The following is a 14307-nucleotide window of genomic DNA, read 5'->3' on the forward strand; positions in this document are numbered from 1 at the left end:
ATCAGTGGAAAAATCCTCTAGACAAAAAATTAGCAAAGAAACAGCAATCCTAAACAATTCACTAGATCAGATTGACTTAATTGACATCTTCAGAACATTTCACCCCAAAGCCACAGAATATACGTTCTTCTCAAGTGTACATGGGACATTTTCAAAGATAGACTACATATTGGGTCACAGGCAAACTCTCCAAATTCAACAAGATTTAAATCATTATCAAGCATCTTCTCGACCACAATGGTATAATATTAGAAATAAATCATCTAACTCTACAACATAAAGAATTAGAAAGAGAGCAACAAGAAAAGCCAAAAGTGAACAGAAACAAGGAGATGATAATAAAGATCAGAGCAGAAATAAATGACATAGAGACAAAAAAATACACAAGATCAATAAAACTGAGAGTTGGTTTTTTAAAAGGGTAAACAAGATTGATGAACCTCTAGCCAGGCTAAACAAGAAGCAGAGACAGGATCCAAATAAACAAAGTCAGAAATATAAGAGGCAAAATAATAACAGACCCCACAGAAATACAAATGATTACTAAAAAATACTATAAACTACTCTATTCCAACAAATTAGACAACCTAGAGAAAATGGACATATTCCTAGAAAAATACAACCTCCCAAAACTCAATCAGGAAGAATCTAAAAATCTCAATAGGCCTATAATAATGGAGGAAATTGAAGCAGTTATCAAAAAGCTTCCAGCAAACAAAAGCCCGGTGCCAGACGGCTTCACAGGGGAGTTTACGAGACATTCAAAGAAGAATTAAAACCTATCCTCCTTGGACTATTCCAAAATATCCAAGAAGAAGGAACACTTCCAAGCTCATTCTATGAAGCCAGCATTACCCTAATACCAAAACCAGAAAAAGACAACACAAAGAAAGAGAATTACAGGCCCATAACTATCATGAACATAGATGCCAAAATCCTCAACAAAATTCTAGCAAATCGGATACAGCATTACATCAGGAAGATCATACACCATGACCAAGTAGGATTTATCCCGGGGATGCAAGGATGGTACAATATCTGCAAATCAATAAATGTGATACATCACACAAACAAATTGAGAGGTAAAAATCACATAGTCATATCAATTGATGCAGAAAAAGCATTTGACAAAATCCAACACTCTTTCTTGATAAAAACCCTCATCAAAGTAGGAATAGAGGGACCATACCTCAACATAATAAAAGCCTTATAAGACAAACCTACAGCCAACATCAGACTCAATGGGCAAAAACTAAAACCATTTCACCTAAGAACAGGAATGAGACAGGGATGCTCACTTTCACCACTCCTGTTCTACATAGTAGTGGAAGTGCTAGCCATAGCAATTAGACAAGAAGAAATAAAAGGTATCCAAATTGGAAAAGAAGATGTAAAACTGTCATTATTCATAGATGACATGATACTGTACATAGAAAATACTAAAGACTCCATCAAAAAATTATCAGACTTAATAAATGAATTTGGCAATGTAGCTGGATACAAAATTAATGCCCAGAAATCTATGGCATTTCTATACAATAGTGAACTTACAGAAAAAGAGATTGAAAAAACAATCCTGCTTTTTCCCAACAGATTTGCCACCAGAACACAAGTGTCGTGAAAACCACCATTAACTCAAAACCAAGATGGGAAAGGAAATGACTCACATCAACATCATCATCATTGGACACGCAGATTCCGGCAAGTCTACCACTACTGGCCATCTGATCTACAAATGTGGTGGGATTGACAAAAGAACCATCGAGAAATTTGAGAAGGAGGCTCCTGAGATGGGGAAGGGCTCCTTCAAGTATGCCTGGGTCTTGGATAAACTGAAAGTTGAATGGGAGTGAGATATCACCATTGATATCTCCCTGTGGAAATTCGAGACCAGCAAGTATCATGTGACCATCATTGATGCCCCAGGGCACAGAGACTTCATAAAAAACATTATTACTGGCACATCTCAGGCTGACTGTGTTGTCCTGATAATTGCTCTGGTGTTGGTGAATTTGAAGCAGATATCGCCAAGAATGGACAGACCATGAGCATGCCCTTCTGGCCTACACACTTGGTGTGAAGCAACTGATAGTTGGTGTTAACAAAATGTATCCCACTGAGCCACCCTACAGCCAGAAAAGATACAGGAAATTGTTAAAGAAGTCAGCACCTACATTAAGAAAATTGTCTACAACCCTGACACGGTAGCATTTGTGCCAATTTCTGGTTGAAATGGTGATAACATGCTGGAGTCAAGTGCTAATATGCCTTGGTTCAAGGGATAGAAGGTCACCTGTAAAGATGGTAATGCCAGTGGAACCACACTGCTTGAAGCTCTGGATTGCATCCTGCCACCAACTTGTCCAACTGACAAGCCCCTGCGTCTGCCCCTCCAGGGTGTCTACAAAATTGGTGGTATTGGTACTGTCCCTGTGGCCCGAGTAGAGACTGGTGTTCTGAAGCCCGGCATAGTAGTCACCTTTGCTCCAGTCAATGTTACAACTGAAGAAAAGTCTGTTGAAATGCACCATAAAGCTTTGAGTGAAGCTCTTCCTGGGGACAATGTGGGCTTCAACTTCAAGAACATGTCTGTCAAAGATGTTTGCCATGGCAATGTGGCTGGTGACAGCAAAAATGATCCACCAATGGAAGCAGCTGGCTTCACAGATCAGGTGATTATCCTGAACCACCGAGGCTAGACATTGCTTGCAAATTTGCTGAGCTAAAGGAGAAGATTGATCATTGTTATGGGAAAAAGCTGGAAGATGGCCCCAAGTTTTTGAAATCTGGTGATGCTACCATCGTTGATATGATTCCTGGCAAGCCCATGTGTGTTGAGAGCTTCTCTGACTATCCTCCTCTGGGCTATTTTGCTGTTCGTGACATGAGACAGACAGTTGCTGTGGGTGTCATCAAAGCAGTGGACAAGAAGGCAGCTGGAGTTGGCAGTTACCAAGTCTGCCCAGAAAGCTCAGAAAGCTAAACAAATATTATTCCCAACACCTGACACCCCAGTCTTAGTGGAAGAAGAGTCTCAGAACTGTTTGTCTCAATTGGCCATTTAAGTTTAATAGTAAAAGTCTGGTTAATGATTACAATGCATCATAAAACCTTCAGAAGGAAAGGAGAATGTTTTGAGGACCATTCGGTTCTTTTGTGTGTGTGGCAGTTTTTAAGTTAATAGTTTTTAAAATCAGTACTTTTTAATGGAAACAACATGACCAAAAATCTGTCACAGAATTTTGAGACCCATTAAAATAACAAAGTTTAATGAGAAAAAAAAATCCCATTTATCATTGCACCAAAACAAGATACCTAGGAATAAACTTAACTAAGGAGGTAAAAGACCTGTACTCGGAAAACTACAGAACACTGAAAAAGGAGATAGATGAAGATATAAACAGATGGAAGAACATACCCTGTTCATGGATTGGTAGAGTCAACATCATTAAAATGTCCATACTACCCAAAGCAATCTATAGATTCAATGCACTCCCCATTAAAATACCAACGGCATATTTCACAGACCTAGATAGAACTTTACAAAAATTCATCTGGAATAAAAAAAAGACCCTGAATAGCTGCAGCAATCCTGAGAAAGAAGAACAAAGTGAGAGGAATCTCAATACCAGATTTCAAGCTGTATTACAAAGCCACGGTTCTCAAAACTGCCTGGTACTGGCACAAGAACAGACATATAGACCAATGGAATAGAATAGAGAAAGCAGAAATCGAGTCAAACAACTATGCTCAAAGTGCTTTGACAAAGGAGGCAAGAACTTACAATAGAATCAATACAGTCTCTTCAATAAATGGTGATAGAAAAATTGGACAGATACATGTGTAAAAAAGAAACTAGACCATCAACTTACACCATACACAAAAATAAACTCAAAATGGATAAAGAACTTAAATGTAAGACGGGAAACCATAAAAAATATTAGAGGAATCCACAGGCAGTAAAATCTCAGACATGCTGAAGCAATATCTTCACTGATACAGTTTCTAAGACAATGGAAACTAAAGAGAAAATACACACATGGGACTACATCAAAATAAAAATTTCTGTACAGCAAAAGAAACCATCAATAAAACAACAAGAAAGCCCACTGTTTGGGAGAACATATTTGCCAATGTTATCTCCAATAAGGGTTTAATTTCCAACCTTTACAGGGAATTCATACAACTTGACAAAAGGAAGATAAACAACCCAATAAAAAAAACGGGCAACTGACCTAAATAGATACTTTCTGAAAGAGGACATAAGGAAGACCAAGAGACATATGAAAACATGCTCAAAGTCACTAATCATCTGAGAGATGCCAATCTAAACGACAATGCGGTACCATCTCACACCTGTCAGAATGGCTATCATCAACAAATCAACAAACAACAAGTGCTAGTGAGGATGCGGAGAAAAAGGAACCCTCGTGCACTGCTGGTGGGAATGCAGACGGGTGCAGCCACTGTGGAGAACAGTATGGAGTTTTCTCAAAAAACTAAGAATGGAACTCCCATTTGACCCAGTGATCCCACTCCTAGGAATATATCCCAAGAAACTAGAAACACGAATCAGAAAGGATATATGCACACCTATGTTCATAGCATCACAATTTACCATAGCTAAGATTTGGAAACAACCTAAGTGCCCATCTGCAGATGAGTTGATTGAAAAACTGTGGTACATATTCACAATGTAATACTATGCCACTATAAAATAAGGAACTTATACCATTTGCAATAGCATGGATAAAACTGCAGAACATTATGCTAAGCGAAATAAACCAGTCGGAAAAAGATAACTATCACGTGATATCACTCATGTGGGATATAATGATCAACCTAATTTGATGAACAAAAGTAGATCCAGAGACAAATGACAGGGGGGTGGGGGGTTAGAGAGCAACCAAGGGACTTGTATGCATGCATATTAGCATAATCAATGGACACAGACACTGGAACGGTGGGGGCTTGCCTGGCGTGGGAATGGTTGTGTGGTGGGGTCAATGGGGGAAAAAGGAGACATGTGAAACTTCAAACAATAAAAAAAGTGACACTTTTACTTCTTCATTCCGAATTTAGATGCCTTTTATTGCTTTCTCTTGCCTTTTGCTCTGACTAGGACTTCCAGAACTATGTTGAATAAGAGTCATGAGAGTTGGCATCTGTGTCTTGTTGCTGATTATGGAGGAAAATATTCAGGTTTTCACAATTGAGTATAACATTGGCTGAGGGTTTATCAGATATGGCCTTACTTATGTTGAGATATATTCCTTCTTTTTCCTATTTTATTAACTGTTTCAATTATAAATTGATGTTGTATCTGATCAAATGCTTATTCTGTATTTTCTGATAAAATAATGATTTTATGTTTTCTTTTGTTGATGTGTATTACATTGATTGATTTGTGTATGTTGAACCATCCTTGTGCCCCTGGAATGAACCTCATTGATTATAATGTATTATTTCTTAATGTACTGTTATATTCAATTTTCTAGTATTTTGTTTTGGATTTTTATATCTGCATTCATCAGAGATACTGGTCTGTAGTTTACTTTGTTGTTGTTATTCTTGCCACATTATGATATTAGGGTTATGCTGACCTTATAAAATGTATTAGGAAGTATCACCTCTTCTGCACTTTTTTGCAAGATTTTGAGAATAGATTTTAAATCTTCTTTGAAGATTTGATAGAATTCACTGTTGAAGCTACCTGGTCCTGGACTTTTAATTTTTGGGAGGTTTCTCATAGTTGTTTCAATTTCCTCACTGCTGATCAGTCTATTTAGACTTTCCAATTCTTCATGATTTAGTATAGCAAGGTTATATATTTCTAGGAACTTCATCTATTTCTTCTAGGTTATTCTATTTGGTGGCATATAGTTCTTCATAGTATTCTAATATAATCCTTTGTATATCTGTGATATCTGTGGTGACTTCTTTCATTTCTGATTTTGTTTATATGGCTCTTTTCCCTTTTTTCCTTAGAGAGTCTAGTCTAGCCAGTGGTTTGTCAATGTGACTAATGTTTTCAAAGAACCAGCTCTTTGTTTTATTAATTTTTGTATAGTCTTTATGTTCTCTCTTTCATTAAATTTTGCTCTAATTTTTACTATTTTCTTTCTTCTGCTGGCATTGGGTGGCTTTTATTTTTTTTATCTAGTACTTTTAAGATGTAATGTTAATTATTTACTTCTATTTCTTGAGATAGGCCTGTAATGATACAAACTTCCCTCTTATTACTGCTTTCGCTACATCCCAGAAATTCTAATATGTCATATTGTCTTTCTCTTTTTTTTTCTATATAACTTTTTTTTAAAAAATGAATCTTTATTGTTCAGATTATTACAATTGTTCCTCTTCCCCCCGCCCCCTTATCTCCCCTCCACCCGGTTACCACTTCACCCTCTGCCCTTACCGCCCCCCCACTGTCCTCATCCAGAGGTGTACGATTTTTGTCCAGTCTCTTCTTGCACCCCCCTCACCCCTTTACACCAGAGAATTGTCAGTCCACTCCCTTTCTATGCCCCTAATTCTATTATATTCACCAGTTTATTCTGTTCATCAAATTTTTTATTCGCTTGATTTTTAGATTCACTTGTTGATAGATATGTATTTGTTGTTCATAATTTTTTTCTTTACCTTTTTCTTCTTCTTCCTCTTCTTAAGGAATACCTTTCAGCATTTCATATAATACTGGTTTGGTGGTGTTGAAATCCTTTAGCTTTTTCTTACCTGTGAAGCTATTTATCTTATCTGACCTTCAATTCTAAATGATAGCTTTGCAGGGTAGAGTAATCTTGGTTGTAGGTTCTTGCTATTCATCACTTTGAATATTTCTTGCCACTCCCTTCTGGCCTGCATAGTTTCTGTTGAGAAATCAGCTGACAATCCTACGGGTGCTCCCTTGTAGGTAACTAACTGTTTTTCTCTTGCTGCTTTTAATATTCTCTCTTTGTCTTTTGCTCTTGGCATTTTAATTATGATGTGTCTTGGTGTGGTCCTCTTTGGATTCCTTTTGTTTGGGGTTGTGTGTGCTTCCTGGACTTGTAAGTCTATTTCTTTCACCAGGTGGGGGAAATTTTCTGTCACTATTTCTTCAAATAGGTTTTCAATATCTTGCTCTCTCTCTTCTTCTGGCACCCCCATAATTCTGATGTTGGTACGCTTGAAGTTGTCCCAGAGGCTCCTTACACTATCTTCATATTTTTGGATTCTTTTTTCTTTTTGCTTTTCCGGTTGTGTTTTTTGCTTCTTTGTATTTCAAATCTTTGACTTGATTCTTGCGGTCCTCTAGTCTGCTTTTAGGTCTCTGTATAATATTTTTTATTTCAGTCAGTATATGCTTAATTTCTAATTGATCCGTTTTCATAACCTCGGGGGTCTCGCTAAATTTATCGGCCTTTTCTAGAAAATTCTTGAAAAACCTTATAACTGTGGTTTGAACGCTATATCCAGTCATTTGCTTTCCTCCATTTCTTTCATTTGTGACCTGCCTCTTTGTCTCTGCATTTTAGCTGCTTCCTGAGTTGATAGAGTGGCTTTGTGTGCGAGATGTTCTATAGGGCCCAGTGGCTCAGCCTCCCCAGTTACCTGAGGTGGACACTTTTGGTGCACCCCTTTGTGTGCTGTGTGCACAGTCTTGTTGTAGTTAAGTCTTGATTGTTGTTGGTATCACTGGGAGGAGTTGACCTCCAGGTCAATTGGCTGTGAGGATCAGCTGTTTCTACACTGGGAGAGCCTCTGTGCTCAGCTTGGATGGGGCGGAGTTTCAGGTTGGGGCAGACAGCCTTGGTTTCCCCTCAGCCCTGCCTTAAGAGGCCCCTGGTTCTCAGTGTCCCATGGCAATGGCTGCATGCACCTCTGAGAGAAAGCTGCCCTCGAGTTTTGCCCGCTGCCAGACAGTCCAGTTTCTCCCCGAATGAGTCTGGGTACCCAAAGTCTCACCCAGAACTGGAGTACAGTAAAGTTGGGAGTTTTTGTTTCCCTCCCTAACACGAAAGCCAGCCACACACTCAGCTGCCTGCCCTCTCTGCATGTGTGCCTCTGCACCTGTGCCTTCCACAGCTCCCCTGAGTCTCAGTGTGCTTCCTCCTGACAGTCCAGTTTCACCCGGTATGAGTCTGGGTTCCCCAAGTCTCGCCCAGAAATGGAGTTCAGAGCAGTGGGGAGCCTTTGTCTCCCTTCCGTTCAAGAAAGCCAGCCACGTATACAGTTGCCTGCCCTTGCTGCGCGCCTGTCTCCGTGTCTCAGCACCTCTGCCCTCCGCAGCTCCTCTGAGTCTCAGTGTCCTTTTCTCTTTCCTTCTAGTTGTAGAATTTCCACTCAGCCAGCTTTCCGGTGGTTCTGGATGATGTCCGTTTTGTCTTTTAGTTGTAGTTTTGAAATTGTTGTGCAAGGCAGCAGTATAGGTGTTTACCTATGCTGCCATCTTGGTTTTTCTCCATCCTATATAACTTTTGATGTCACCTTTTATTTTTTCTTTGACTCAGTCATTTTTTAAATAAATCTTTATTGTTCAGATTATTACAGATGTTCCTCTTTTTTCCCCCCATAGGTCCCCTCCATCTGGTTCCCACCCCACCCTCTACCCTTACCCCCCCCGTCCTAATCTATAGGTGTATGATTTTTGTCCAGTCTCTTACCGCACCCCCCACAGCCCCTTCCCCCTGAGAATTGTCAGTCCACTCCCTTTCTATGCCCTTGATTCTATTATATTCACCAGTTTATTCTGTTCATCAGATTTTTATTCACTTGATTTTTAGATTCACTTGTTGATAGATAGGTATTAGTTGTCACTTTGTTGTTCATAATTTTTAACTTTACCTTTATCTTCTTCTTCCTCTTCTTAAAGAATACCCTTCAGCATTTCATATAATACTAGTTTGGTGGTGATGAACTCCTTTAGGTTTATCTTATCTGTGAAGCTCTTTATCTGACCTTCAATTCTAAATGATAGTTTTGCTGGGTAGAGTAATCTTGGTTGTAGGTTCTTGCTATTTATCACTTTGAATATTTCTTGCCACTCCCTTCTGGCCTGCATAGTTTCTGTTGAGAAATCAGATGACAATCATATGGGTACTCCCTTTATAGGTAACTAACTGTTTTTCTCTTGCTGCTTTTAATATCCTCTCTTTGTCCTTTGCCCTTGGCATTTTAATTATGATGTGTCTTGGTGTGGTCCTCTTTGGATTCCTTTTGTTTGGGGTTCTCTGCGCTTCCTGGACTTGTAAGTCTATTTCTTTCACCAGGTGGGGGAAGTTTTCTGTCATTATTTCTTCAAATAGGTTTTCAATATCTTGGTCTCTCTCTTCTCTGGCACCCCCAAAATTCGGATGTTGGTATGCTTGAAGTTGTTCCAGAGGCTCCTTACAATATCTTCATATTTTTGGATTATTTTTTCTTTTTGCTTTTCCGGTTGGGTGTTTTTTGCTTCCTCGTATTTCAAATCTTTGACTTGATTCTTGGGATCCTCTAGTCTGCTGTTGGATCTCTGTATATTATTTTTATTTCAGTCAGTGTATGCTTAATTTCTAGTTGGTCCTTTTTCATATACTTGAGGGTGTCACTAAATTTCTCAGAGGTTTCTACAAGATTCTTGAGTAACCTTATAACCATGGTTTTGAACTCTATATCCAGTAGTTTGCTTTCCTCCATTTCTTTCATTTGTGACCCATTTCTTGTCTCCGCATTTTGGCTGCTTCGCTGTGTTGATAGAGTGGTTTTTTGTGCTATGTGTCCTATAGGGCCCAGTGGTTCAGCTTCCCTAATTACCTGAGGTGGACACTCTTGGTGCACCCCTTTGTGGGCTGTGTGCCCAGTCTTTTTGTAGTTAAGCCTTGATTGCTGTTGGGAGGAATTGACCTCCAGGCCAATTGGCTGTGAAGACCAGTTGTGTTTATGCTGGGAGAACTTCTGTGCTGGAGACACCCTTATGGGGCAAGACTTGATTCAGTGGGCCTTTGGCTCCCACTGAGTCTGCCCTCTGAATGTGTCTCTTATGGATGTGAAGAGTTGTAATCTGGATGGTCTCACTCTTACCACTGGGTACACTGGCTCTTGGATCTCCAAGGAGGTGCAAAGTTAGCCACTGCCTGAGGACACCCAGCAGGAGCAACAGAGAGATCTGCAGATTCCTCCTCTTTGTTTGTGGTTTGCAGGGGCTCAGTTGAGGCCCAGCTGTGAAGCAATGCAAGCTGTTGTCCAGCTTTGGGCCTTCTTTTGGAGGCTCTGGTGCTCTCTGACCCAGCTGCAGTATGTTAGGTTTTAGATTCCAAAAGGCCAGGCCATTCATATGCAAAATCCTCTGCGCACAGCTTGGGTCGGGTTGTAAATTGGATGGTGTGGGGTCTCAGGGAATCACCAGGGTGGAGCAAACAGCAATGGCTGACCATCAGCCCTGCCCCAAAGAGGTTCCCGGGTCTCTGTGTCCCGCAGCACCATGCAGGAACAATGATCGCTGCAAGCACCTCTGAGAGAAAGCCACCCTCATGTTTTAGCCCGATGCCAGACAGTCCAGTTTCTTCCCGTATGAGTCTGGGTCTCCAGAGTCTCGCCCGGAACTGGAGTTCAGAGCAGTTGGGAGCTTGTGTCACCCTCCAGATTGAAAAAGACAACAGCGTACTCAGTTGCCAGCCCCTTTCCGTGTGTGTGTGCCTCCATACCTCCGCACTTCAGTTCCGCACCTCTGCACCTCCTCCCAGTCTCAGTGTGCTTTTCTCTTTCCTTCCAGTTGTATAATTTCCACTCTGCTAGCCTTTTCGTGATTCTGGATGATATCCATTTTGTCTTTTAGTTGTAGTTTTGAAGTGGTTGTGCGAGGCAGCAAATTCAGGTGTTTACCTATGCCGCCATCTTGGTTCCTTGCTGACTCAGTCATTTTTTAGTAGTATATTGTTTAATCTCTACGTATTTGTGCGCTTCTTTATTTCCTTTTTATAGTTGATTTTTTATTTCAATGCATCCTGGTCAGAGAATATGCTTGCTATAATTTTAATCTTCTTGAATTTTTTGAGGCTAGTTTTGTGACCTAACATATGGTCTACACATGAGAATTTTCTGTATGCACTGGAGAAGAATGTATAATCGGATGTTCAGGGATGAAAGGTTGTGTAAATGCCAATTACGTCAATTTGTTCTACTGTGTCATTTAAGGTTGATTTTTCTTTATTGATTTTTCTGTTTGGGTGATCTACCTAGAGCTGTCAATAGAGTATTAAGGTCCGCAACTATGATTGTGTTTTGGTCTGTTTCAACCTTCAGTTCTGTGAGTAATTGCTTTACATATTTTGGTGCTCCCTGATTGGGTGCATATAAATGAAGAAGTGTTATGCCTTCTTGAAGTAGTGTCCCATTTATCATTATAAAATGTTCGCCTTTTTCTATTATTACCTTTGTTATCTTGAAATCTACTTTGTCAGATATAAGTATGGCTACACCTGCTTTTCTCTGGATGTTATTGCCTTAAATAATCATTTTGCACCCTTTCACCTTGAATATGCCTTTTTCTTTGCAACTTAGATGTGTCTCTTGAAGGCAGCATATGGTCGGATATTGCTTTTTGATGCAATTTGCTACCCTGTGCTTCTTTAATAGTAAATTCAGTCTATTTACATTTAGGGTAATTATCAATGTACTAGAGGCTTGGTGCACAAATTTTGTGCACATTAAAAGGGAATTAGAGGAAATATTTTAATATTGCTATTTGCCCTTTCTCTATAATGGAAATGTCAGAGATAAGAGAAAATTACTAAAACGTATATGAAAATCTTCCTCCTGTCAGAGTCTGGGGCACACTGCGGGACCCCGAGTCAAGTCCCCACCCACCCGTGTGTGCCTCGAAATCACGTGAGACCCAGACCTGGCTGGCCCCACCCCAGTCAAGTCCCACCAGGTGGGGGAGCACAGCCTCAGGTCCCCTGGCCCTGTGCTGGTTGGGCGTCACAGCCTCAGGCCCCCCGTCAACCCCCACCAGGTGGGAGGCACAGCCTCAGGTCCCCCATCCTGTTGCTGTGGCAGGGGGCATGGCCTCAGAGCCCCCAGCCTGGCACTGGGGCGGAGGGCATGGCCTGAGGTCCTCCAGCCTGGGCCGGGTTGGGGGCATGCTTTGAGGTCCCCCATCAAGCCCCGCCAGGCAGTGAGCATGGCCTGAGGTCCCCCATCAAGCCCTCTGGGAGGGGGGTGCAGCCTGAGGTCCCCTGTCAAGTCCCGCTGGGCAGGGTGTGGGGCCTCAGGTCTCCCAACCTGGCACCGGGGTGGGGTGCGGCCTGAGGTTCCCCGTCAAGCCCTGCCAGGCAGGGGGCATGGCCTGAGATCCCCTGTCAAGCCCCGCTGGGCAGGGGGTGCGGCCTGAGGTCCCCTGGGTCAGCACTGGGGCAGGGGGCACACCTTGAGGTCCCCCATCAAGTCCCACTGGGAGGGAGGTGGGGCCTGAAGTCCCCTGTCAAGTTCCACTGTGCTGGGGGCACGGCCTCAGGTCCCCCAACCTGGCGCTGGGGCAGGGGGCACAGCATCTGGTCCCCAGGCCCAGTGCTGGGGTGGGGGGCACAGCCTCAGGTCCCCCAGCCCGGCATTGGGGCGGGGGTGTGTGGCCTGAGTTCTCCCATCAAGCCCCGTCAGGTGCAGGGCATGGCCTGAGGTCCCCTGTCAAGCCCCACCAGGTGGGTGGCACAGTCTCAGATCCCTTGCCCCAGCCCAGCACCATGCAGCCTCAGGTCCCTGCTGATTGCTCGTTAAGGCTCCTTACAGGAACTCAGCCTCTGCTGTGGGTACAGCCATCTTGTGTTATGGAAACCCTGCCTCTGCTGTGGGCACCACCATCTTTGTTGCCATGTGATGGTCAATTTGCATATTCCCTCTTTATTAGATTAGATGAGGATTTCCGATAGCCATTTTGTCTTTTGTTTTCTGGTAGATCTGTGCCTCTATGGGTTCTTCTTTGTGTTTCTGTCATTTTTGTTTGGTGGTATTCCATACTTCTTTCCTTTGTTTCCTTTTTTATTTATTTATTTTTTATTTTTTTTAAATGGACATGCATCTGCTCTTTAATGTTTTCCTACGATATATTAAAATAAAAACAAAGTTTCAGTCTCTTCACAAGTAGTAATTTATATTCTCTGGATTTTTTCAGCCACAACAACTGGATTCTCTTTTCTGATTTTTGCTGCAGCTTCTGCTTTGTAATCATATGGACAGTTGTGCTTGTCAGAGTAACAGTGAAGTCCACAAAACAAATTTCCACATCGGCAGTCAAACCCTGTAAGGCCAACTTTCTTTCTGCACATGAAATATCTATTCTTCTTTGGTTTGGGTAACTCAGGAGCTTTTTCTTCACTTTGAGAAGTACTGGGTTGAGAAACTGATGAACTGGGCTGAGTGACAACTGGCTCTGACACCTCTGTTTTTGGGGTAGTTATTTTGTCCTCTCTTGAAATGCTCATTTCTGTCATTTGCTGAGTTACAGGCAAGGCAGCCACAGGCACATTTCTTGATTTTTCAGATGTGCTGCCAGCAGCACCTTCACAGTTATTTAAACTAGCATCTGCTCTTTGCACAGATGCAGAATCTGAGGTAGGACTGTTGGAACCACTAGCTGTCCCCATTGGGCTCATTCTGCCACTATTCTGCTGCCTCTGAAGATGCTCTTTGTAGCAAACAGAACACATTCCATTTGTCCTAGGATTCCCATAAAAGCCACATCCTGTACTACAAAGCATGGGCCCTGGGGTCTGGTTAGTCTCCTGAGCCATATTTTTCTGCGGTTGTAACACAGTGCATGTGGGATATCGGTGTGAGATAGTTCGATGTTTCCCTGTGTCTCTCCTCCTCTCTCTGTTTGTCTCTGTTTTCTCTTTTTTTAAAAAAAATATTTTTATTGATTTCAGAGAGGAAGGGAGAGAGAAACATCAATGGTGAGAGAGAATCATTAATCGGCTGTTTCCTGCACACCACCTACTGGGTATTGAGCCTACAATCTGGGCATGTGCACTGACCTGGCTGCTTTGAGAATGTTTTCTTTGTCTTAATACAAAGTGCCTTGGAGAGAACCTCTTTGGATTGAGGTAATTAGGTGTTCTTTTGCTTCTTGGATTCTAGGATCTAGTTCTTTCCATAGAGTTTGGAAGTTCTCATCCACTATTTGTTTGAATAGGCCCTCTGTTCCTTCCTTCCTCCTCCTCCTCCTCCTCCTCCTCCTCCTCCTCCTCCTCCTCCTCCTCCTCTCCTTCTTCTAGAATGCCTATTATTCTTATATTGATTTTACTAATGGAGTTGGATAGTTCTCATAGAACTCTTTCATTTCTTTTTATG

At 41.7% G+C, this 14307-nt stretch overlaps 2 protein-coding genes and 1 pseudogene across 8 annotated transcripts in view; 1 reads left to right on the plus strand and 2 right to left on the minus strand.

The window, feature by feature from the left end:
- The window catches only part of HDAC8 (histone deacetylase 8), a 451824-nt gene that overhangs the window by 343852 nt on the left and 93665 nt on the right, over positions 1-14307 (minus strand). The window lies entirely within an intron of this gene.
- On the plus strand, positions 1647-11564 carry LOC308239435 (elongation factor 1-alpha 1-like; annotated as a pseudogene). Its single transcript has 2 exons — positions 1647-3042; positions 11521-11564. The product of its transcript is annotated as an elongation factor 1-alpha 1-like (transcript).
- On the minus strand, positions 13029-13748 carry LOC308239310 (AN1-type zinc finger protein 5-like; the record flags this gene model as incomplete). Its single annotated transcript, XM_080652116.1, has 1 exon — positions 13029-13748. The coding sequence occupies one exon, from the start codon at positions 13746-13748 to the stop codon at positions 13107-13109; it is 642 nt and encodes a 213-aa protein (XP_080508242.1). The 3' UTR covers positions 13029-13106.

This window comes from Plecotus auritus, assembly GCF_963455305.1.
Source record: "Plecotus auritus genome assembly, chromosome: X".
Classification (NCBI taxonomy): domain Eukaryota; kingdom Metazoa; phylum Chordata; class Mammalia; order Chiroptera; family Vespertilionidae; genus Plecotus; species Plecotus auritus.